Source organism: Lipophrys pholis, assembly GCF_963383615.2.
Source record: "Lipophrys pholis genome assembly, chromosome: 16".
Classification (NCBI taxonomy): Eukaryota; Metazoa; Chordata; class Actinopteri; order Blenniiformes; family Blenniidae; genus Lipophrys; species Lipophrys pholis.
Genome location: NC_137634.1, coordinates 15,491,601 through 15,515,249, shown reverse-complemented (window position 1 = coordinate 15,515,249; position 23,649 = coordinate 15,491,601). Strand labels below are relative to the sequence as shown.

The 23,649-nt window shown below is 42.5% G+C and overlaps 1 protein-coding gene across 1 annotated transcript; it reads left to right on the top strand.

Annotated features, from left to right (window-relative positions):
* Window positions 1–153: 153 nt before the first annotated feature.
* On the top strand, window positions 154–23,596 carry synj1 (synaptojanin 1). Its single transcript, XM_080482792.1, has 29 exons — window positions 154–179; window positions 1,067–1,224; window positions 1,457–1,543; window positions 1,983–2,250; window positions 2,360–2,585; window positions 3,257–3,340; window positions 3,621–3,698; window positions 5,457–5,518; window positions 6,954–7,050; window positions 7,718–7,893; window positions 8,019–8,100; window positions 8,212–8,364; window positions 9,350–9,515; window positions 10,353–10,544; window positions 10,924–11,008; window positions 11,096–11,236; window positions 11,370–11,562; window positions 11,643–11,801; window positions 12,561–12,717; window positions 13,002–13,128; window positions 13,309–13,521; window positions 13,611–13,689; window positions 13,807–13,972; window positions 14,087–14,269; window positions 14,824–14,952; window positions 17,608–17,660; window positions 17,741–17,930; window positions 18,187–18,476; window positions 20,092–23,596. The coding sequence occupies exons 2-29, from the start codon at window positions 1,101–1,103 to the stop codon at window positions 21,136–21,138; spliced, it is 5,007 nt and encodes a 1,668-aa protein (XP_080338918.1). The 5' UTR covers window positions 154–179; window positions 1,067–1,100; the 3' UTR covers window positions 21,139–23,596.
* The last annotated feature ends 53 nt before the right edge of the window (window positions 23,597–23,649 follow it).

Below are 23,649 nucleotides of genomic sequence, written 5' to 3'. Positions count from 1 at the left end.
GTCCTATAGAGTGTTTTACCAAAATAATATCCAATTACTCCAAAACCATTAAGCCCAAGCTTTAATACGTCGTATGTTAACGTCAGGGAGGCGTGCGTTAAGTCGGAATGTACCATTTCGTTAAGACACCGGGAAGGATTTTGTTGTGACAGCGGAGTTACAACCCGGCGGGGGAGACGGTAAGATGGGGTTTTAATATCCTCCCTTCTCTGTGATTCCAATAAAATCGACTGTCGAAACATCTCGCACGAATATAAACATCCGTACAGATATCCGTGTCCTACACAGCCGAACCGCTCAAATGCGAGTATCTTTTATCGCCAGTCTTATCATCCACCGACGTGCAAATAGTGCAGCAGCAAAATATTGTAACATCGCGACTCGCAGTAGTTTTTAAGGTCAGTGCGAGCTAACGTTTGCAGTGAGCGATAGATAGACGAGACGCATCAAGCCGATTACTCTTCACTTTGTTATCTTGCTGCTTCTGTTAGCCATCGCCGCTGAGAATCTAGCGTTCAAGCTAGCCGTGGGGGGAAACGTTAGCGTTAGCATCGTCTTCTGCGTTCACAAGTCGTGACTCTGGTCAGGCTGGATGATGTTTCAGTTCCTCGGCCTTACTGTTAACTCAAACCACACACACCGCCACAGACTCTCTGTTGAGTTTAAATGAAGACCAGTCAGTCATAGGTGCGGGCCTAATAGTTGTGTTCCGCAGTGGATTGCATTCTTGGTATTGGATTTCGCAATGTTGTTCAAAATCACGCAATGCATTATTGCCCAATTATATGACAGATTTCATTTATTGCTCATGCAAGATGCACTACATAAAGCAAAACGGCTTTATTTCTCGGAAATTGTAGCCATCCCTATATGTGTGTCTCCAATTACCTCTTTACATTTACATTTGAATCATTTGCATTAGTGCATAATATCATCACTCTTATTCCAACCTCCCATCATACATACATAGAATATACTTTTTCAGCCGTTAAATGCACGTGCTCTGTCTGCTGGAGCGTGTCTCTTGATTGATCTGTTGTTAAATCATTGTTTTCTGGGATTCCAGGTCACAACATAGGTCTTACATTCCTTGAACAGCCATGGCCTTCAGTAAGGGGTATCGCATTTACCACAAGCTGGACCCGCCACCTTACAGTGTCATCGTGGAAACCAGGGCCAGAGACGAATGCCTCATGTTTGAATCAGGAGCTGTTGCTGTCCTTTGTAAGTTATTGTGTTTATTTACTTTGTGATGAAATGAGGAACTTTGAACCCTTCAAGCTTGCCATCCAAATAAGTGTTCTGTTGGGGAAAAATACATATGCTATATATATATTTGATTGCCACTATTAAAATTATGAATGTGATCACCTACAATGAATAAATCACTGAATACATTTACCAAAGGTTTATTGGAGATCTGAACTGATCATTTTCCATGACTTTTATCTTCTAGCTGCAGCAGAGAAGGAAGCCATTAAAAATACATATACTAAGATTGTCGACGCCTATGGAATACTGGGCGTACTTCGTTTGAACCTCGGTAAGAAACTTGAAGTATTTTTTCAGCTCATTGCTTCTTGATGATATCCTAACCAGGTTTCGTCTCACGGGTTCATGTGTGAATGTGGAGACCCTCGGGTTTGTGTCTCTGTTGCTGCTTACTCATAAGCTGCTTTCTCCTGTCCTCCATACGACCTTGAACCCTCCTGTTATCACAACAAGGAAAAAGCTTTGTAAAAGATTAAAGCTCAGATGTGTAGATGGCTGAGACTTGACTGGCTGGCATTTGTGTGTAGTGAAGATGTGCCAAATTTTATTGAACCATTTGTTCTCATATCTATTAATCTGTAATATTTTTGGGATTTCATATAATTCTCAAAAAAAGAATTCCAGCAATGCTTCAGCATGCTTTTGTGCTTTCTTTCTTTAGAATACATCTAATATGTATTTGTTTAATGTTTTTCTTGCTGTTTCTTCAGGTGACTCCATGCTCCACAGTCTTGTGGTCGTGACGGGATGCAGTTCTGTGGGCAAAGTGCAAGATTCAGAAGTTTTCAGGGTCACACAGACAGATTTTATATCCCTGAAAAATGATCCTGGAGATGAGGACCGGATTGCTGAGGTGCGAAAGGTTCTAAACTCAGGACACTTCTACTTTGCCTGGTCTTCCACCGGAGTCAGCATGGACCTGAGTCTCAATGCACATCGCAGGATCCTGGAAGACACAACAGACAACCGCTTCTTTTGGTAGGGATAATCTTCAGTCATACATGGTTAATCTCATGAGGATTGCTTTATGATTTGAAACTAAGGATTGTGTCTCTTTCCTGTGGTGTCTGTTTTCACGATTCAACAGGAACCAGTCTCTTCACCTTCACTTAAAGCATTACGGTGTAAACTGTGATGACTGGCTACTAAGACTGATGTGTGGTGGCGTGGAGATCAGGACCATCTATGCAGGGCACAAACAGGCCAAGGCCTGCATCTTCTCCCGCCTGAGCTCGGAGCGAGCCGGCACACGGTTTAACGTCCGAGGGACAAACGACGACGGTCAGGTGGCCAACTTTGTGGAGACTGAACAGGTGAAGTGTGCCATTTCCAACCATTGTTAGGACATCCTACTTGTTTGGAAGGTGTTGAGTAAAAAAGGACAAAGGGCATAAATCAAGTTATATGCAATAGCTGGAATATATATATATAGAGTCCACAGCCTCAGTTGAGAAGATGTCTTTTATTTGATTCTTTTTTTTTTCTTAATCATCATTGAAGCCTGTTTTTACACAGTTGGCACATCTTCAGGAAATATATGTGCATTGTATCCTTACTTTCACAACACACATTACTTGAATTTAAAGAGACTTTTGCGTTACTTACATTCTGCGGTAGTTTGTTTCACCACAATGCTGCACCAGGTCAACGATGCCTTCCCCACACTGTCATAAAAAAACAAACTGTCATTCTTAGATACTTCTGCTTCTGTTGGCCGATGAGTGTTTTTCGATACAGTTGTACTACGTGACATGATGTGATTTTTGTGCAGTTGTGTTATTGCACACGTTGCAGAAAAACTGCAGTGATAGGGAGAAACTGCACGCTCATGCCAAAGTTTTTGAGTAGTGTCAATATTAATACAGACGTATTGTTGGAACGTTCGGTCATTACAAAGTCTGTCTCTATAATAGATATTCTCTTTGTCATGTAAACTGCTGTGTTCAAAAGTAACTCAATCCAATGTTTGGCTTTGCTTGAACAGGTTATTTTCTTGGACGACAAAGTATCATCTTTCATTCAGATCCGTGGATCCATTCCTCTTTTCTGGGAACAGCCGGGAATCCAGGTAATAAAAGCTTTAGCTGTCCTGTGTAATCGGTATTGAATTGTGCATGTGATGTTTTCACGTATTAAGCCCCATGATTTGAAAAGTCTTGACATGTTTTCTGTCCATTTAGTATGAGTTGTCAGTAAACTTTTGACAGGAAGCCTTCAACAAAGCAAAAATTGAGCGTGTACCTCCATTTGATAAAAACGATCTTTGGCATCTGTGCCTGTTGGGGAATTGAACGTCTTGTAGTGGACATCTTTATCCTAGTTTTAACGCATTTTGTCGCTGTGTTCAGAAAAAGTCCATTAAGCGTGTTTTGTTGCACCTGAATGAGAACCGACACCCTAATGGACTGGATGAAAACCCTCACCTGGTATAATCTTTTTTGTGTTTGTTTTTTGGGAGGGCTCTGCTGGTGCTGGTGCTTTCATGTTGCAGATAGGTGATCCTCTGTGCAATGCTAAAGGCCATTGGTGAAAACGACTGTCATTCATGTTTCCCATATTTGAAGCAGGGACTAGGATTATCCTTATTTTTTTTTTGCACATCTCAAACAACAACACAAGGCTTCTTTCACCTTTGTCTTGACATTGCACAGACTGATGAACTAGAACAAACACAGGGGGGAGCTAATACTAGTAATAGTGATTGGTAAAGGGTATTTCTCTGTTTTTCTCAGCTCCCAGACATCTTTGGTCAGGTGAGAGCCTGGTCTGAAAACATCCCCTAACCACTGGCCTTTATTTAGATTGCTGATGCAACAGCAACTACTGGTAAAAGGTCTATCTGGATCAATATTGATTGAAAATATGGAAAACTATTTGCTTAGGGCAGCTAAGGCCATATTAGCCACCCATTCGATGTGCAAGATCTTTAGATTGGCCAAAACATAGATTAGTGAGCTTGGGGTTGTTTTCAGACAGAACTGTAGTCTTCCTGCTTTTAAAGCACTGTTTTAGCACTGAGACCCGACTTCCGGTTGTGGCTTGTAGGCTTTCCTCCCCATATTCCGCGACATCCCCTGAGCAGGACTTAACATCTCAGCTTCATTCAGAAGATAATTTTTTATCTAGATATTGTACATTAAGAATAGTTATGATTTAGTATTTTGAATCTGCTTATTGTGGAACATTCTGTATTTTTTATTTATTTTTGCTTTCTTTAAAAAAATAAAAGTGCTCATCAATATGATATTTGGCCTTGCTCTGAATACTATTAATGAAACAATCCAATTATATTAAAAAAAACATACTCTCAGCAGTTGTTGAACATTTACAACTGAAGGGTGAACAGCCAAAAAGTACCTGTGTGAGGTTTATTTTCTGATCTGTACGGATGTAACCTGAGTGCCTTCCGATGCCATTTCAGGAAGTTATCAAATATGCATAGCCTCGACCTGCATGACAGTAGGGAGGAGGGAAAAAAACAAAGAGATGACAAATGGCAGCAGCGGGAAGCAAAAGGTCCATTCACACAGAAGCCCAGCCACTACAGTCACATACAAGCAAACCAAGCCGATGAACACAAAGCACAGAATTAAAAACGAGTTGACACAACAAGACAAAGATAAACATCGCCTTAAGTAAGTAGAATATGTAGAAGTCAGGCAACACAATTATGATTTAACTTCCTCACCATTATATGGACAGGAAGAGATTTTATAAATGTAAATATTAATAGCAGAAGTGAGGTGAATGTTGAAAATGGCCACTGGCAGCGATGGTTAGGGAGGAACAAAGAAACATGCAGTGACCCGCTGAGCAGATTTCCACGCGTCAGCCGCAGTGCTGGTGCTTCGCTAAGCCTCGTCAGGTGTTCTCACGTGTGGTCATGCTCGCCGTGAAAGTTTATGGAGTTTCTCATGATTCAGCAGTAGGCTGTCAAAATGCTGCTCAGCGTCTTTGTCTCTGTATGAGTGAATCTACCTGCCCTGCCCCTTATGTTGCTCATATCTTATGCTGTTGAAATCACTTTTTCCTCCCCTATTTCAGACGTCTCCAATTTCTGTCCCAAATTCATTTTTACGTCATCAGGCTTTCTTGGCCCTCTGCAACATCTGTGACTTTCCACAACCTCATGTCTTTGTTTTGATCTGGACGAAAGAAAAACACTGTGGCTTGTGTCTCTGCAGGTTGGTTCACATCGTGTCAAACTGTCAAGAGGATTTGAGGCAAATGCACCTGCTTTTGAAAGGTAAATTTGGGATGTTGTGTTGTCTTTTTTTTTGTCGATGCATGTCCATCCTTGTCATACCTTCGCTTGGTAATTTTGAGCCCTCCAACAGATTAACATTTCTCTGACTAGCAGATGAGGCACTTTAATGCTTTGCTTCATGCAATTACTGTCTGGGTAACTGACCACATTTCTTCACCAGATTTTTATAGAAGCTGTAATTGAAGTGTGTCCTTCGGAGGCTGGTTTATTGCAGGGACATGAAGGACACAGTCGTAGCTCTTGATTAGCTGTTGACCGTGCTCACTTGTAGTTTACAATCAAAGCCTTTTCTCTTTTTTTTTAATCGCCCTTGACTTTGTTGATTTATTTAATTTATTCGGTTTTGGATTCTTCTTTATATTATATTATTCTCTTGTGCATGCCATTGGAATGCAGATGCTTTTGTGTTGCTCCAATTGCGTTATCTCAGAATCCTTTATAACTTGGAAGTTAAAAAATAAATTGGCAAGTTGGGTTTAGACTTGGACGAGCCAAAGTTATCACAACTGGCAGAAATGTGTTACATCCAGCCAGGCAGCGATAAATATGTGTCTCCGAAAGTGGAAGTCATTGATTTCTTGGTCTATTTTGTTTTTTGATTGTAATCAGCAACTATGAATTAAGAAATATTCACTAAACTGGGTGCAATTTTATATATATATATATATTAATTGATAATTTGCCTGAATGTTTGCGTTGAGTTGGGTGATGCCGTTAACTCACTCTTTGTGACATCTTCACCACCCTAAATTGGACAAAGTGGTTAAGAAGATGAACTTTGTTGCGCCTTGATAGTAATCACTCCATCCTTATCAAACTTCAGCAGCCTTCTGATTAGTCTCAAAGTAGCCATTCTCTTCTCTCAGTCGAAGACGATAGCAATAAAAATGACTAGTGGGCTTTAAATTTCTGTTGTTTTTCCCTCCATAGGATTGATTCAACCAAGTTGAGCTTAGTATTGCTTTGAAATGAGTTGGTAGTGCTGCTGGCCTTTGTAAAATGTGATGGGTCAGGGGTGGTGAGATTATGTCTAATCAATCTTTTGCTTAAACATCCACGGATCTCTCTCTAGACCTTCAATCGTGTACCAAATACATATCAGTGTGTCGTGGTCTTATCCGTTCACATCATGTCACACCCGATTGCACCGCAATAACAATTCGACTCGCCTGAATCTTTCATGCAATTTACATTTCATCCAAAAAGGTGCTCTTGAGTTAAATCTGATTACATACTGGATCGTGTCACTGTGTCTTGTATCATTGTTGGTGAATCTGAAAGAGTCTGTATGTATTAGTCACACCTACATATCAGTACAAAGTGTGATGTGGTTTCATCAAATGAATCATTCTGCTATCAAGCCTGATTTAGTTCCCAATGCAGTGCTCATATTGCGAGTGAATATTGTTTCCAGGCACTTCACTGCACTGCGAAGATTGTATGGAAAGCAAGTGATCATCAACCTGCTTGGAAGTAAGGAAGGTGAACACATGCTCAGCAAAGCGTTTCAGGTGAGAGAGTGAAGGCAGACAGCCACAAATACACTAACAGCACACCACAAAACAGAGGATGGCTTTATTCTCTTTGCAAACCTAAATAATAATTACTTAAGTATTCTCCTAAGTGGGTGGAAGCTGTACCTCAATTTAAAATCAAAAGATAGTCTTTTTTGGTTTCGTAATTATCATAAGACAACACTGTGAATTCAGTATATTATGCTGAAAAGCAGATTCAAATATCTAATGCATTTTCAAGAATCATGTCATAAATTCATAGTAACAAGCAGTGGTTACATTGGATTTTTTTTTTTTTTTTACAATACTGTTTGTGTGTGTGTGTGTGTGTGTGTGTGTGTGTGTGTGTGTGTGTGTGTGTGTGTGTGTGTGTGTGTGTGTGTGTACATAAATATGCAGAAGCATAATGTACAATATTGAAATTCCACCTCCACATATTAAGTATACTGTACAAAGTGTTGCTCCTAATAAAATTACTTTGGTATTTACATTTCTTACAAAAAAATGGGTATCCATGTGGAAGCAGATTGATATTCTTAATAGTACTGTTCCAAAACATGGCCTTGATATCGGTTTTGCAAAGTGAAAAACTACTAATATATTCTTTGTTGGCATGGGCCACATACAACATGGAAATGTCATGTCCCCTTCTGCTCCCCCACAGAGCCACCTGAAGGCGTCGGAGCACATTACAGCGGTGAAAATGGTGAACTTTGACTACCACCAAAACGTGAGGGGCGGCAAGGCAGACAAACTGCACAGTGTCCTCAAACCCCAGCTCAGCAAATTCACAGACGAGTGTGGCTTCTTCTACTACTCTGGAGAAACGGGGATAGCAAGGTGAGAAATGAAGTCAACGCAGTCAGTTTGCATTTTTAAATGTACGTCACCGAGCCAAGTTAGAAGCATGTACTACGGACTGAATTCATTCGAAACCATTTAAAAGGTCTTTTACCTCTTTGTAGGACTCAGGGAGGGACCATCAGGACTAATTGCCTGGACTGTTTGGATCGCACCAACAGTGTCCAGGCCTTCTTCGCTCTTGAGGTAAGAGTCCAACAGTTTGCTTGTTGTTTGACGGTGAGTCCTGCTGTTCCAGACTGTAGACTTTACTGTGAAGTACTGCGGTCTAATCCCCCTCTTTCTCTCTCTTCTTAGATGCTGCCAAAGCAGCTGGAAGAAATGAGTCTGACAGAGAAACCTCAGCTGGTGGCCCGGTTCCAGGAGGTTTTTAGGACCATGTGGTCTGCCAATGGAGACTCCGTCAGTAAGATCTACGCCGGCACCGGAGCCCTGGATGGCAAGGCCAAGGTACATAGTGTAGACTTGATCAATTTCAGCTCCTAAATAGTGATGTGGACATTCTAAGGCTTTCTCTCTTGCCTAAATATTGTCCTTACTCAGTTATGATGTGATCTTTGGGAAATTTGAAGCATCAGTTTGTACAAATGTTCCGAATTAATGCTCATTAGTCCTTCAGAGCTTCCTGTGGTCATAGAATCTTAATACACCAAACCGTGGAGGAAAGTTCATCCCAATCCACTATGAAGGAAAAAATTGTGAATTTATGAACAGTACAGGCTAAACGCCTCTTCATTGATGGAACCTCAAAGCCGCTGTGTGCATGTGTAGAACTTTCTGAGTGAACAGTACATCCACTCTGTGTGCATTTGTGTGCTGCTTCTGTTTCTTAACTCGTGTGTGCTATCTTTTTTGGCTGTCCTCTGGACATCTCTACTTGTGTGGTAAGTTAACGAGACAGTTGTCTTTGTTTTGTTTTTAGCCATAGGTGTTTGTCCCGTGCATTATTGATTTCAGTGTCAGTGGGTCAAATGAGGACGCTGGCGATGATTAGAAATGGGACTGTTGGGATTTCTCCCTATTTTTCATGATTTATGTCAAAAACCTTGTTTTTTTTTATTTCCCTTGGGTCCTACTTTACTTTCAGAGAACACCATGGAGATCTCACTTGTAATCAACAAAGATATATTTAAAATAAACACAAAGAAAACATCCGTTCATTTATCCGCGCGATCAGTAATAAGTCATTGAAAAGGCTGAAGAAATCAGTCAAAATGATCTTTGTATAGCAGTGAATCAAACAGTTGTGTCCATCAATCAATACAAACCTGTTTTGTTAGATCTCTCTGAAGTGTTCCTTCTTGTTCTCTCTTCCTCTGCCGGAGTTGGAAGCCGAAACCTTTTCTCACTCAAAGTGAGAGTGTACAGATGCTAATTCTGCGGCGTTATGCAGCCATTTTGCTTCATTGCCTGTGTGCGTCTGTTTTTATTTCAGGCCGGGAAGCTGAAAGATGGCGCTCGCTCCGTGACACGAACCATCCAAAACAACTTCTTTGACAGTTCGAAGCAGGAAGCTATAGATATCCTGAGGCTGGGCTCCACTCTCAACAGCGACTTGGCAGACAAAGCTCGGGCTTTGCTCACCACGTCCAGTCTTTATGGTAATTTCTTACATGTGCAAAATGAATTCTACATATGTATTCTTTTAATCTCTTGCATGTCTCACTATAGCAAATGCAAGTTTTGCTCCATATGTTGCAGCTTCTTTAATTCACAATTTTAGGATTTTTGCATTTTGAATACTGTTATGATAAATGTCTGCCGTGGCTCTGTAAACCAACAGCTACTTTGCATAATAGAAGGTTTTGTCTGCTATGTGTGAAGTGGGCAGATTCATCTCCATGTGTTCGCTCTCTGTCCCAGTTAGATTAAAACTGACCAACTGCTCTGCTGGCATTATCTGTTGCAGCACTGGTTAACGCTTCTCTTCCTTCTCTCCCTCTTGTTCTTGCACACAATCTTAGTCACTGAGCCTGTCTTACAATCAGGTATAGTAACTGGCAGATTGGCGCCGTTGGACGGACCTTATCTTCCTGTGTCACATCGCTGTCTTATCATTTGTGTTTGCAACTCATTAGTGTTCATACATTTAGAATCCAATGTTGGTTGTGGGTTTTCGTCACTGTCTGTTGAGCAACATCAGGCTTCAGTAACGATGACTAAAAGTGAAAAATAAAACAACATTTGACTTTTAAATTTAATACCTTTTTAAAGACGAAATTTACAGACAGTAATGAACCATCACCAAAGTTGAATACATGAACCTTTGTTATATCCATTGTTTTAGAACGTTTATGTGGACCTCCTCTGTCGTCTTTGAATGTATTCCCATTGGTTTTGTTGGTTTTTCCAGAGTATTTGTTGTGCCACCCCTCACTCAGACATCCACATATTTCATTCTGTTGCACTCTAATCCTTTTTCTATCTCCCTTCCGCAGCATCCCCAAGAGTACTGCTGGGAATGTGTCAGAGCTACCATAAATACACAAGACCCAAAAACATCCGGGTGTGTGTCGGCACCTGGAACGTCAATGGAGGGAAACAGTTTCGGAGCATCGCTTTCCGCAATCAGACGCTCAACGATTGGCTGTTAGATGCTCCAAAGAAGGCGGGACATCCAGAGTTTCGGGGTACGCGCTTTTACAAAACAGAGGAGTTTTGAGGAGAACAATTATGCCTGTCAACTATAATATTAAATTTTAACCAGAAATGGTTGTCTTTGCTTATTTTACCAAGTAAATGAAAATGGAAATAGGCAAAGTGTTAACAAAAGGTAATCAATTATTTTAAGGCCACTATTTAACAAGTTTCATTGTTTTTCTTGGCTATTTTATTTTTATAATTTAAAAGCTATTCTTGATGTTGACAAATCATTTTGTCATCAATACTCTGCTACCTTTACTGCTTATCGATTGCATTTTCAACAAAGACTGTGTGATGAACAAAACATTTTGTTGTGTTAAATGGATGATTTACTTAGATTTGTGTGATTATTTTGGTTCTTCACAGACAGCAAAGCCAACCCGATCGATATCTTTGCCATTGGATTCGAGGAGATGGTTGAACTTAACGCTGGAAACATTGTCAGTGCCAGGTAATTGTGCTATATACTACCATCTGCTTCTGTTTTCTTATCGTTTCTGCTCTTGCACAGTAACGCATCATTGTGTTGTTTTCCCAGCACTACAAACCAGAAGCTCTGGGCAGCTGAGCTCCAAAAGAACCTCTCTCGGGACCACAAGTATGTTCTGCTTGCTTCAGAGCAGCTGGTGGGAGTGTGTCTGTTTGTTTTCATCCGCCCACAGCACGCACCTTTCATCAGGTATGAACTGGATAGACGCGCCGACTATTTCTAACAATGGCTGTGTTATAACAGACCTAATGTTGTCAATTACATGCATATTTTCTGACGTACATATGACCATAAAGTTGAACTTGATTTGTGTCTGTCCCAGGGATGTTGCTGTCGATACAGTCAAAACTGGAATGGGCGGGGCCACAGGCAATAAAGGAGGCGTGGCCATCCGCCTGCTGTTCCACACTACCAGCATCTGTTTCGTCTGCTCCCACTTTGCTGCTGGCCAATCTCAGGTCAAGGAGAGGAACGACGACTATAATGAGATCACACGCAGACTCAGCTTCCCCATGGTAACAATCACAACGTCAACAAACAACTCACTTCCTTTGTATAATGCATAATTGCATAATGACTCGTTTCTTGTCCTCAGGGTCGTCTCCTGTACTCGCATGACTATGTGTTCTGGTGTGGGGACTTCAACTATCGCATCAGCATGCCCAACGAGGAAGTAAAAGACCTCATCAAACAGCAGAACTGGGACGCATTGACGGCTGGGGACCAGCTGTTGGACCAGAAGAATGCTGGTTTGGTATGACACACAGCAAATATCAAGATTTACAAAGACGTGAACTATTTCTGATACCTGCCTACTACCATGCTGATTTGAGTGATTAATAAATAAAGAGATTGTTCTGTTATTTTGCACAAAAACTTCCGAAATCTGCATTTTTAAACAGTTGTTGGTTTCTGCTTGCAGAGTTTGTCCCTTAAATTTGAAAAAGCCTGCGTTCAGTCATTCAATGACGAGGCAGAAAGAACTTTTCACAGCCTCAACACCCCGACACAGTGCTAATCCTTTATTTCTGGGTTTATGCAGAGGTGCAGTCTTATTTGTTGATAACCTAGTTTTGACCTATTTCAATAGTTGTTGTAGTTGGGGCACCTAATACATGCAGTACAAGTCATGACGTATTGGGAAGTTTTCAAAACTTTGCTATTTTACTACTTTTAAGTACATTTAAGTGAAATCTATTTAAGTACTTTGTAGGATTGTATACACATGAAACTGCCTTTCATCAATACGTCTAGAGAGTTTGCATTGATTAACTTAAAGACGGTAGTGATAGAAGGTTATTGTGATTTATCCATAATAAAAACACCACTTTCAACACAACTTCTAATCTAATAAAAATGCACTGCTGAATATTAAACAATTCCTAATTTTTGATAAAGTTTTTCTTCTTCTGACTTGATAAAGACATTTCACATACACAAAAACACAGATTTACAATTCAGATTTAACGACATTTTGAACCCATTAATAGCAATATATTTATGTTTTCTCTAGGTTTTTAGGAACTTTATTGAGGGAAAGTTGGATTTTGCCCCCACCTATAAGTACGACCTCTTCTCAGAAGATTACGACACCAGTGAGAAGTGCCGCACACCAGCCTGGACCGATCGCATCCTCTGGAAGAGAAGAAAGTGGAATTTTGACAAAACAGGTTAGACACCAACAGAAATAGTACTTGGAGGTCAATTTTTTAGCTCCTGAATTGTACATAATAATGCTATGGGAGGCACAGGCAGAAGCATGAGATCACGGTGAATACTGAGGACACTGGATACTGAATGTACAACTGTACATAACCAGGATATATTTGAAAAGTTCTGTAAAGTTCCATTGTAATGTAATCACATGTGCATAATGTTCATCAAAATAAAAAACCTTAGGAAGTAGACGATGTAGCTTTCCATAACCATCTGTTTGTTTGTGCATCTTTTCCAGCTGAGGAGATGAATGTTGTCGGAGGGGCTGCTACGCCGGGGGAGTGTGAGGAGGATCCAGACAACCCCTGGAGCCCTGGTACATTAAAGTATTATGGGAGAGCTGAGCTTAAGACATCCGATCATAGGTAACGGACAACATCTATCTCTACGGGCACATACATTCTTTAACTTTCAAATCAAGCAAGTCAAAACACCTGATTATTTCATGTAGAAAGTAGCATTGGGACAAACAAAAATCTGGTGTTTGTTCTCAGTCATGTTTTCTTTCTTTAAGTTGCTGTGCCTTCCCTCTTGTCTGTCTCCAGGCCTGTGGTGGCAGTAATGGATGTGGACATCCTGGAGGTGGACCCTGAGGCCAGGCACCAGGTCTACAAAGATGTCATTGCTCTGCAGGGACCTCCAGATGGCACCATACTGGTGTCACTGTGCACATCTGGCCCGGATGACTACTTCGATGATCCACTCATAGACGAGCTGCTGGACAAGTTTGCAAATTTTGGAGAGGTTATTCTCATCCGGTGAGCTTGACTCTGTAACAGAGATAGAGACACCGTCCTGTCACGTTCAGAAGGGTCTTCTGCAAATGACGTCGTCTTTATTGGTGCAGGTTTGTTGAGGAGAAGATGTGGGTGACTTTCCTGGAAGGCTACTCTGCTCTGGCTGCTCTGTCGCTCAGTGCTTCCACTGTAAGTTATCAAGCATCTGGGGGGGGGGAATGGTTTCATAACAATTAAAAAAATGTATGTAAGTCTGTGTCTTCGTCCGGTGTGACATACATCTTGATTGCCTGCTTTGTACTGTAGGTCCTCGGGAAGGTGATAGACATCCGTCTGAAGAGTCCGGGCTGGATTAAGAGTCTGGAGGAGGAGATGAGTGTGGAGAGAATCTGTGGCAGCATTCCCACCTCCGCTAGCTCCACCCTGCTTGCTGAAGACGCAGACATGGGTGACGACGATTACGACATGGAAGGTGAAGCATAGTCGCCCAGAAATCCCAGTCCTTGCGCTTGATTAAATTGCATGTAAAATCGATTGAGTTCACTCTTTCCGTGCTTTAATGCCTGTTCTCTTTAACCTGTCTCAGGTGACGTGGATGATGAGGTGGAGGAGATCCTTCCACAGCACCTGCAGCCTGGAGCAGGCTCTGGACCTGGATCCTCCCCTCTCCCGTCTCCCCGCAGCAGCCCCTGTCCCTCCCCCACCCACGGAGAACCTGCTGCCCCCAGCAGACCTGGTCGTGCACCACAGCCCTCCCGACCATCACAAGGTAAAAACAGCACACAGTGCGGCATTATGCAAAGTTGGAATCACATTTACAGCACGGGTGAATCCTCGGTTTAAGTTAAAGTCTCTCTCAGCTGGTATATAAACTGTAATTTTGCTGTGTTTGTAATGTGCCGAAGGAGATTTAACTCCAGCGTCACAGAGGAGAGAAATCCCAGGTAATGTTGTATATAACGAGTAGGTTTAGTGTAGTAATAGAAAAAGCTAGTGGTGTGTCTTACAAAAGTTTTTTGTGCACTATCGTATACCACTATTTTCAGAGCTGTAGTTAAAACTAAATTACAGGTTTGCACGAAGACAATATCATAGGATACAATGGTGTCGGGAGGTCTGCCAATTATGAGGAACATAGTTTGTTTTGAAAGTAATCTTGAGAAGAACTTGTATTGTTATATCAGATAGCCGTGCTGTTTAACATAGATGTTTTAATTGAATAGAAAAATAGGCAAATAAAAGTTATAACATCTCCGACCATAGGACCAGGACCAAAGCCTTCTGATGAGAAGGTTTTTTTTTGTTTTTTTTTGTTCCTTCCAGGACCTCCTGTTGACTTTCAGCCCGGCGCCCCCACAGCTCAAGGCTTCGAGCCCAAACGCCCTCCACCTCCTCGCCCCAACGCGCCCCCAGCCAGACCTGCACCCCCTCAACGCCCACCACCTCCTTCAGGTAAGATAGAATCCGTCGCCCTCTTTGTGTTTTATTTTAGACTCCACTGTCATTCAGAACAACTAAGAAGTCCCTACAGTAGAGGTTGAGGTATTTAGTGCTTCAGCATGATTTTAGTCAGGTTTTAACACTTTCAACTTTATCCTACCGCTTCACGTCATTCCTGAAGGAGGCATGAGCCCTCTGCCAGTTAGAAAGGACTCCAGAGGTAACGTGAATGTTGTGAATCAATGTGTTTATGTGCTTGTATTGCTGAGGCATTTGATCGAGCAGCTTGCTTTTTCCATCTGAGCTACACACAGAGAAGCACAATGCAGGGAATTTAGTAACCTGTCATCTTTATAAGGTCTTCTTTATAATATAGACATCGGGTGCTTGTTTGGGGGATTACTGGTCGAGGTTACCACTGTCTTTAAGACGCAATGAATCTAAATCAAAAGTATAAGCCGTCTATGTCAGAGTATATCTTTAGCTATCATACGTGGAAAGAATTTTTGATTGGAAGAAATGCCTTGATGTTTTCAAACCGATGCTTCGGTTTTAAGAATTAGCATTGTCGTCAAGATAAATTCAATTCATGTCAGACGACTGTGATTATTAAACAGAAATCTCCCTTTTGAAAGCCTCATATTTGGAAAAATGTCTTGCAAACCCAAGATGATAAAATCATATGGAATAGAACAGCTTTAAACATCGGTTACAGGACACTGGTGTACACATGGACCCGTGTGTCTGCAAATAACAGTGCAACTTTGCCGAACTTCTCAGATGTTCTTCATTAGATAGTTTTATATACAGTCTACAGTCTAATGCTCCCATTTCTCTTACTCCTCCCATCAGCATGTCCTCCTTGCTGCCTTCCAAGGCTTTTCAGACGCCACATTTCCAAACTTTTCAATGACTTGTTGACCACAACGTTCAGCGCCTCTGGCTCGCTTCTCATCCTCCCAGTATGAGCTCCGAGTTCACTGTGGGCACCTGACGCTTGACTCGCTCGGTCCTGTGTCACATCCAACACGTTCCTCTTGTTTCTGTGGCAAAAACTTTTTTTTATTCAAACACAGTTTATTTGTGTGCCACATTGAATCAACTGTGCTTCAGCAAGTTAGTGCCCATAATGTTTACAATTAGGATGATCGTCTTTCAACTGTTATCTGTGTAGTTGTTGCCAATGTGTTGTTTTTATGTAACTCGTATTCCAGTTTAATGTCGGAGGAGCTGGTAGGTTGTATATTTTTATTGTTGTACCATTACTGCTAAGACATTTGAGCTCTCTTGTATTTTGTTTAAAAATATATATATATATTGTTTCCCCTCTGACCTAAAGACTGTGGCGAATGTCCAAGCCCTCTGTTTGGTAGGAGAGGCAGTGAAGGTAACTGGACAGGAGTTGTGTTTGTACGTGTTACCCGATCCCTGTAGCCTGACACCTAGTCATCAATGCTGTTGATGCTGTTTTGACATTGATGGTTCGCCTTTTTAAAAAAATCTGCTTTCCTAGGGGCCATTTCAATCTTAAGTGTGTGTGTGTGTGTGTGTGTGTGTGTGTGTGTGTGTGTGTGTGTGTAGATATGACAGAGAGCCGTGTTTGGTGGCATGTCGCAAGAAAGTATTTAGCTCGTTTTAAATCCCAAACATGCAGCGAAGTGAAAGATTAAAGGCCCAGACAGACCAAATGCACTTTCCGTGATGCAGATTTTTACACTTAGGGGTTTTTACACTGAGGGTAGCTTGGCAACAGTCATGCATTATGATTTGAAGTCAAACCTTCACGAGGCAGACTGATATTCAGATCATCTCAGGCTTTGCTACTCTGCTGCATTTTTGCTTTTCCTAGCGCTTTCTGTTGAAATATTGTCACCACGGACACCTGCCTCCTGCGACTAGTACTCCACTTTGTGTGTAACTGAAATTTGGTCTGGTTTCCTTTGTGCTGCAAAGGACCAAAGAGTCCTGCTCTTCCTCGACCCGATGCTGCTGCAGGTGAGTGTCACGAAATGCGACGAAGCCTCAATTAGTATTAAAATAGCCAAAAGTGCAAAGTTAGTTGACGTAAATGTATTCCTGGAAGGGCCGTCGTTGTGCAGCGTTTCTATATATTTGTGAGATGATGGGGTGCTTGTCCCTCGCCTATAAACGTGTTTTTTTTTTTGTGTGTTAATGCCCTGACAACATGACCTGTCAGGAATTAGATCTTCTCCCAAGCAGTTTGCGTGGTGTTCATGGTTCTTTGAATTGCTCTGGCAAAGGTGTGTGGTTAGTCTGGTTGACTCATCCTGGCAGTGTGGGAAAATGTTTGCAGGCTTTCAGAGTTCAGCACAAAAATACAGAACGAGAGTATGATTGCTCTGAGGTAAGCACTTGGCTCACAGAACAAGGCCAGTCTCTCTTCCATTCCGCTCACAGCCCAGGAATTACTGAGTCATCATTCATAATGAAGTCAGCCATGGGGAATTTCTTCTGTCACAGGTTGGGTTGGATTTCCCGCCTGCTCATCTGTGATGTAGTCCAGTACATTTCAAGTTATATGTTCATTTGCTTGAACTTCTCATCTGCTTCATATATATATCCCATTTGGCCCGAACAAATGGTATCAAATTAGTTTAATCCTTTTTTTTTTTTTGCTGTTTTTTTTTTTCCCCAAAACTATTTTAGGTCGAGGCCAGGCGGCAGCAGGAGCTCCTGGACCTGGTGGTGCTTCCAGACCGGTGAGTTTATTACTGATGACTTATAACAAAATATGTTCTGAGCTCTCCCGTGGTGATTGTGTTTTCTCGGTTCTTTCCAGAATATCCCTCCTCGAGCTGGAGTGATAAGTATGCCCCCTCAGTCTCGCCCACCACCTCCCTCTCACCCTGGAGCGCCTAGGCCCATCCCAGAGGTCCATCCGGGAGCCCCTCGGCCAATCCCAGACACTCACCCTGGAGCCCCCCGGCCTGTGCCGAGTCCCCAAGCCAAACCCACCGACCTTCCTCTAGGTAATTGTAAAATGTTTTCTCTGCTCTGGAGGGAGGCAGACAGAGCTGAAGATGCTGGGGGGCAAAGGTCCTTAAGGTGGATGAGTTCTCGAGGCCATACGTCAAGAGCGAAGGACGCTGCGTAAGGGAGAGTGAGGGAGAAGAGCGTGCTGAGATGAAGATGTTGAGATTTTTATTGGGAGTTACTAGACTGGATAGGATTTAAAATGAACAGATCAAACATTTACCTGCTCCCTTTTCCCGTTTCCTCCCTCAGGTCCTCCACCCCTGGGACCGCCTCCTGCAGCTCGGCCCCAGGTCCCATCGACCATGCAGCCTCAGCCGGCTGCACCCTCCACTCAGTCCCAGCTCCCGCCGCCGATGCAGCCGTCGCTCCCGGTTCCTCTCCAGCCACAGCAAGCGGCGGCTCCGCCCGGTGCTGCTGCGCCAGCCGCAGCCCCTCCCGGCCCTCAGCAGGGTCTAGCCTCTCCCAAACCCCCGCCACGGTCCCGCTCCTCTCATGCTCTGCCGCCTGAAGCTGCCAAGTCTGAAACCCCAGCTGCCCAGGTTGGTGCCAGCTCCTTTTTTATTAAATACTTGGCATTTCAGCCACCGCACAAGGACGGCTACCCTAATTACTTGTTTTAGTACAGTGAGTTTTTTTATTTATTTTTTTCCTGTTCTACAGATTTTCTACTTCAATTTTTACTTATTTGAAAAGAAAAACTGCTTTAGGCTGTGGTTGTTGTAAGAGACTCCATTATTTTGTCTGCTTCCTTGCCTCGCACTAGATGAGCCTTGCTGTCTGTATCTTTCTTCTTGCATTTGTTTTTTCTGATACATTTGTCTCTTTCTCACAAGCTGGAGAAGCCCTCAGGGTGACAGGTACTTGATATTAAGACACCTCTTTGTCTCATCCTCCATAGCACAGCAGTCCTTGCTGACGTTATTACCTTCCATGCATTACACCCAGTAACCTCCTTCCCTCTTGTTTTTGTAACTTGTTTATTTTGTTTACTTTTGAGTTATTTTAACCTGGATGTGTTTAGGTTTTTGTTTTTGTTGTTGTTGTTTTTTGGCAAATCCTTGCATTTTGTTGTGTTAGGCTCATATTATGGGACATTATGTGTTTTCACTTTTTTATGTTAGTCACCATAGGAAATCACACAACCTGAAAAAAAGAATTGATGATGTCGTTTGTTTCACATTTATTTTCGCACTCGTCCTTCCATATGGGCTCACTGTGCTCTGAGGCGGTGACTGTGAGCACATATGCAATGACAATCATAATTTGATTTGACATTTTCGTTCATCGTATTAGATTTAGTGGTTAAATGTGGATTGTGACACGTGCATCAGATCCCGGCTTACTCTGGATGGTAACTTCAAAATGATAGATGTTTGTAAAAGTCTGTCAGATTAAAGGTACCCTGCGGAGGCAAACATGGAGTTAAAGAAGGCCATAAAACACACAAGGAATAGAAAATATTGTAATTCAAACCCTTAAGTCTATGAATCCTAAACTGAATTTCATGTTTTAAAAAGTCTGGAATATGAAGACTGAGCAAGGATTAATTCATGTATTTTTTTCATTAATGTTATATTATATTATATTATATTATATTATATTATATTATATTATAGCCAAAAGTGTAAAACATTAATGTTAACTGAAGCTGGAGCTCTGATCGGTTTTGACAAATTGACACCATCCCAGACGTGAGAGCCGGCAGGAGTGTGAAGCTGGTGTCAAGTTACCAAAATCCATCCCTACATGTCAGCAGTCAAAGAAAGCCTTCCAAAATGCTGACCAAGAGTTCAGAAGCTCAAACGGACTGCTTATAGGTGAAACGGACAGCTTGCAAAAGAGCCGCTGAGGAATCACCTTTATTTATGAACTAAAAATCCTTTTCCTTACGAAGTCGCCAAATCATTTTTATTTTATAATGAGTATAGCGGGACGTCTTCACTACTAATTCCTCTGGCTTTTTGTAAAACAACACAATATTTAATGTTTTATTCCAAAGCTCCAAGGGGTATCTTTAAACATTTGTTTCAGAACGTGTTTTCCTTTAGTTGGTTAGATAAATCTTCCAGTGAAATGAGGCAATGACTTCTTGTGAAGTCGATAACAAGATTGGTGATATCTGAGTGGTGTTTTGTTGTTTTGTTCCTTTTATAGGTGAATGGACTGAATGGAATCCAAAGAGAAGCACAATGGAAGCCCGACCCCTTTGACACACTTTCTTCTGACATCTTCTCCTCCTCCTCCTCATCTTCCTCCTCCTCATCTTCCTGGCACACCACCCAGTCACTGACCAGAGGCTCATCCATCCGTACTCCACCCTCTGTTCCTCCATCCACCTTTTCCTCGACAACACTCCCCTCATCCATCTCTCTGCAGTCCTCTGCTCTCTCAGACCCGCAGGCTTTCAATACATCGTCGTCTTCCTCACTCTCCACCCCGTCACCCTTCGCGTCGTCCCTGCTCCCGCCTCCCCCCGCCCCGTCACGTAGCCGCTCCCAGGAGACGCTGCGCGCCTCTCCCGGCCTCTTCCCCTCCGACTCGCTCCCAGCTCGACCCAACAGCACTAACCCGTTCACTGGTCCACTGGTGCAGCAGCAGCAACAGCGCTCAGTCACCCCGGACTTCAGCTCCCAGCATCCAGCCCCAAAGGCCAACCTCCACAGAACCATGTCAGCTCTCACTCAACCACTCATCCCCATTCCCGCTCCAGCAGCCCCCCCCCAGGCTGCACCCTCTCCCCAGATACAAAGGACCATGTCCTTGTTCGGCCCCTCGTCCAGTCTCAATCCTGCTCCTGCTCCTTTGCTTCCTCTTGTCTCTGACTCACCTCTGGTGCCAGCATTGCCCTCAGCACCACCCTCCTCCTTCCCACCGGCCCCCGCCCCCCGTCGCCAGCCCCACCTCCCTGGAGGGAAGGTTCCTCAGCAGTGGGTCACTTTTGACGACGATTTAAGTTTTTCATCTTCAGCCAAAACGCAGCAGAACTCGGTCTTCCCTTCCACTTCCCTTTTGCCCCAAGCTCAGACTCAGCCTCCCTCTCGCTCTGTGTTCGACTCGGAGCCCGAGTGGTTATCCTCCGCCCCCACAGCTTTCCCAACGCTCCCTCCTCCCATCCCAACGAGAACTGCTACCAACAGCGCAAAGGTCCCAGGCGGGCCCAGTGACAGCTGCTTCTTCCCCAGAGAGTCCACAGAAAGATAAGAGTCCCCCCACATATGTAAAGGGCATATCCAGATAAAGTATGTATAGATCTATGATAAATGTGTATATGTGTGCGTGTATGTACAAAAGAGACGGTATTTAAAAGTATAGACCAATTCCCTTCTGAGTCACAGGAAAAGATTTATATCCGAGACATGAGAAGTGTATGAGCCTAAATGTGTGATCTAACTCTGCAACAGAGAGGTTTGCTTCTTCCCCGAGGTTAACACTTATTTTAATATGAATTGTGATGTTTATTTTTATTTATGGCAGCAAACATGTGCCTGTGTCTACAGTATGTTGTTATATAAACTATACCAGTCCGCACAAATCGTGTTCAACCACCTGTGCAATATCGAAACACGTCTCCTTATCTGTGCAGCACACTGCAGTTACCTTCAAGGGTTCACCCGAGCTTCATATTCGCTACACCCACGACCACACTGCCGTTCATGTCTCTTATTTGAACTGATCCGATCATCGGAGAGGAATGCTCAGAGTAAATGGTAATCTTTCACTTTCTTGGTTTTCTGATGTCTTTTTTTTTTTTAAGCTTTGAAACAAGTAATGGGAAGTTTACTTTTTTTTCTGACTTGAGCAGTTGTGTTTGCGCACACTTTTATATCATGAATGTACTTTATTTTGCACGAGGTTCTGTCATTACCTCCCCGACGATGTCAGAGTGTGAAAGCAAGTGGCACGGGTCGGTGTCAGTTGGTCAAACTGATCAAAGCTTACAGGACTGACATTGTAACGCTACCCCATCATCTGATAATCCTCTTGTCTGTCGGCTGCTTAGGTAAAGGTCATTTGTAGCCTCTATATCAAACTTATACATAGCAGTTATGTATAGATCTATGTTTTATGGAAAACCTACGCAGCAAGTGTGTATGTGTGGGTGTAGTGACCATGCTAGTGGTTATGAAAGGTAACCAATAGTTGTATTCTTGTTGAAGGGAGAGTGAACAGATGAGAGGGCGTGGTTAACACTTACCCCTTTCTACTGTTTGAGTCCTTGATTCATCCAAAGTATCAAACAATACTATTGTGAAATCGGGAGCGTATGTGTGCATACCTTTACTCAAAAGTACGATGTGAATGGGATGTGTGATAATAAGAGGGCAATTTCTTTTGTTTGTTTTTTTTTTACTTTGCAATCTTTTTCTGGAAGAAGTCGAGCTCCTCATTTGAAATAACATTCACTCTAAATAATCTGTTCTTGTTACTGTGGTGAGAAGTGACGTGATGTGTTTGAGGTGCATATCGTCTTTGTCGTGTTTGTGTTTGGCCGTGAGTGTATACAGAGTTAAGAGTGGAACACCACGGGCTTTCCTTTTTAGGAAAACGTCTTCAAGTATGAGCATTGTAACTTTCTCACATCTCTATTTCACCTCCAGCCCGCCAGCCACTATTGGACTTTTCTTTTTCTCACAGCACCAACCACCCCGATGAGAATCCCCCCCGTAGCATCTCTTAACAGATCGTTCACGATCAGACAGAATACAGAGACTGAACTACGCAGTAAAGCTCCAGCGCATCGCCGAGCAGGACTTCGGTATGATTGTTGTCTTTCTCAGGCACAGTGTGGCCCACATTCCAGACTGTGGTGTGATTTGAGTGTTGGGTGTCGGACTCTTCTCAGTGTTTACAGATCTGCCTGTGATTTCTACCCCATGGCTGTTTATTCTCGATGAAGGTGTATCATTACGCAGCCTCGCCGACGTCGTCAACCAATTTTTTTGAAGTGTGCGTGGTGCTTTCAGAGGTGACGTGTCAGTATTTTTGTCTGTTACTACCTACTTCACCAATGTTGGTCAGCATTTACATCGACAGTGATCACAAGCAATTCGTTTGCAAAAAGATCAGCAACTTGACGCAAGCCGTCATGGTTCATACACAAATATTTCCCCCGAGTATTCAAAAAGTCTGCTTTTTCAAAGGGTTTATGGAAGACGAAAAGTCACAAGAGAGAAAGCTTCGGCTAACTAATGCTTCTGTGCTCAGTTTAACCCCATGCAAAGTAAGCAAAATTATCTTAATTCACTACAGTAAAAGTAGTTATCTGTGTAAGCAAATGTGTATCAGGCTGCCTTTGCTTACATGTTGGTGTCATTTCAAACAAATGCATTTATTGTGTTATCCAAATGTGTGCAGTAGGTTCTGTATCAGCTTTAACAGTAGGTGATTAGCCAGCGCTTTGTGTCATGTCACAGTTGAAGATGAGATTTTATAGGTAACAAATTGCTCCTTTCGTGCGGTTGGTGTCCCTTTTTTATGGCTATAATTCATGGTAAATGTGTTGTGGAACATATTCTGTACGTATTAAAAGTGCAAACATGAAGCTGTATTTCATGTTAATATCCCAACGTTCCATATTTTAAGTGCGCAGCAGACGGCACATTTATGTATGAAGCAGTTTATGTTGTATGTATGCAAAAATAAATGTACGTTAACATAAGTGTTTGTCATCTTTGTTTCCACTGCTGGCTCTGACTTCATTGCACAGTATAA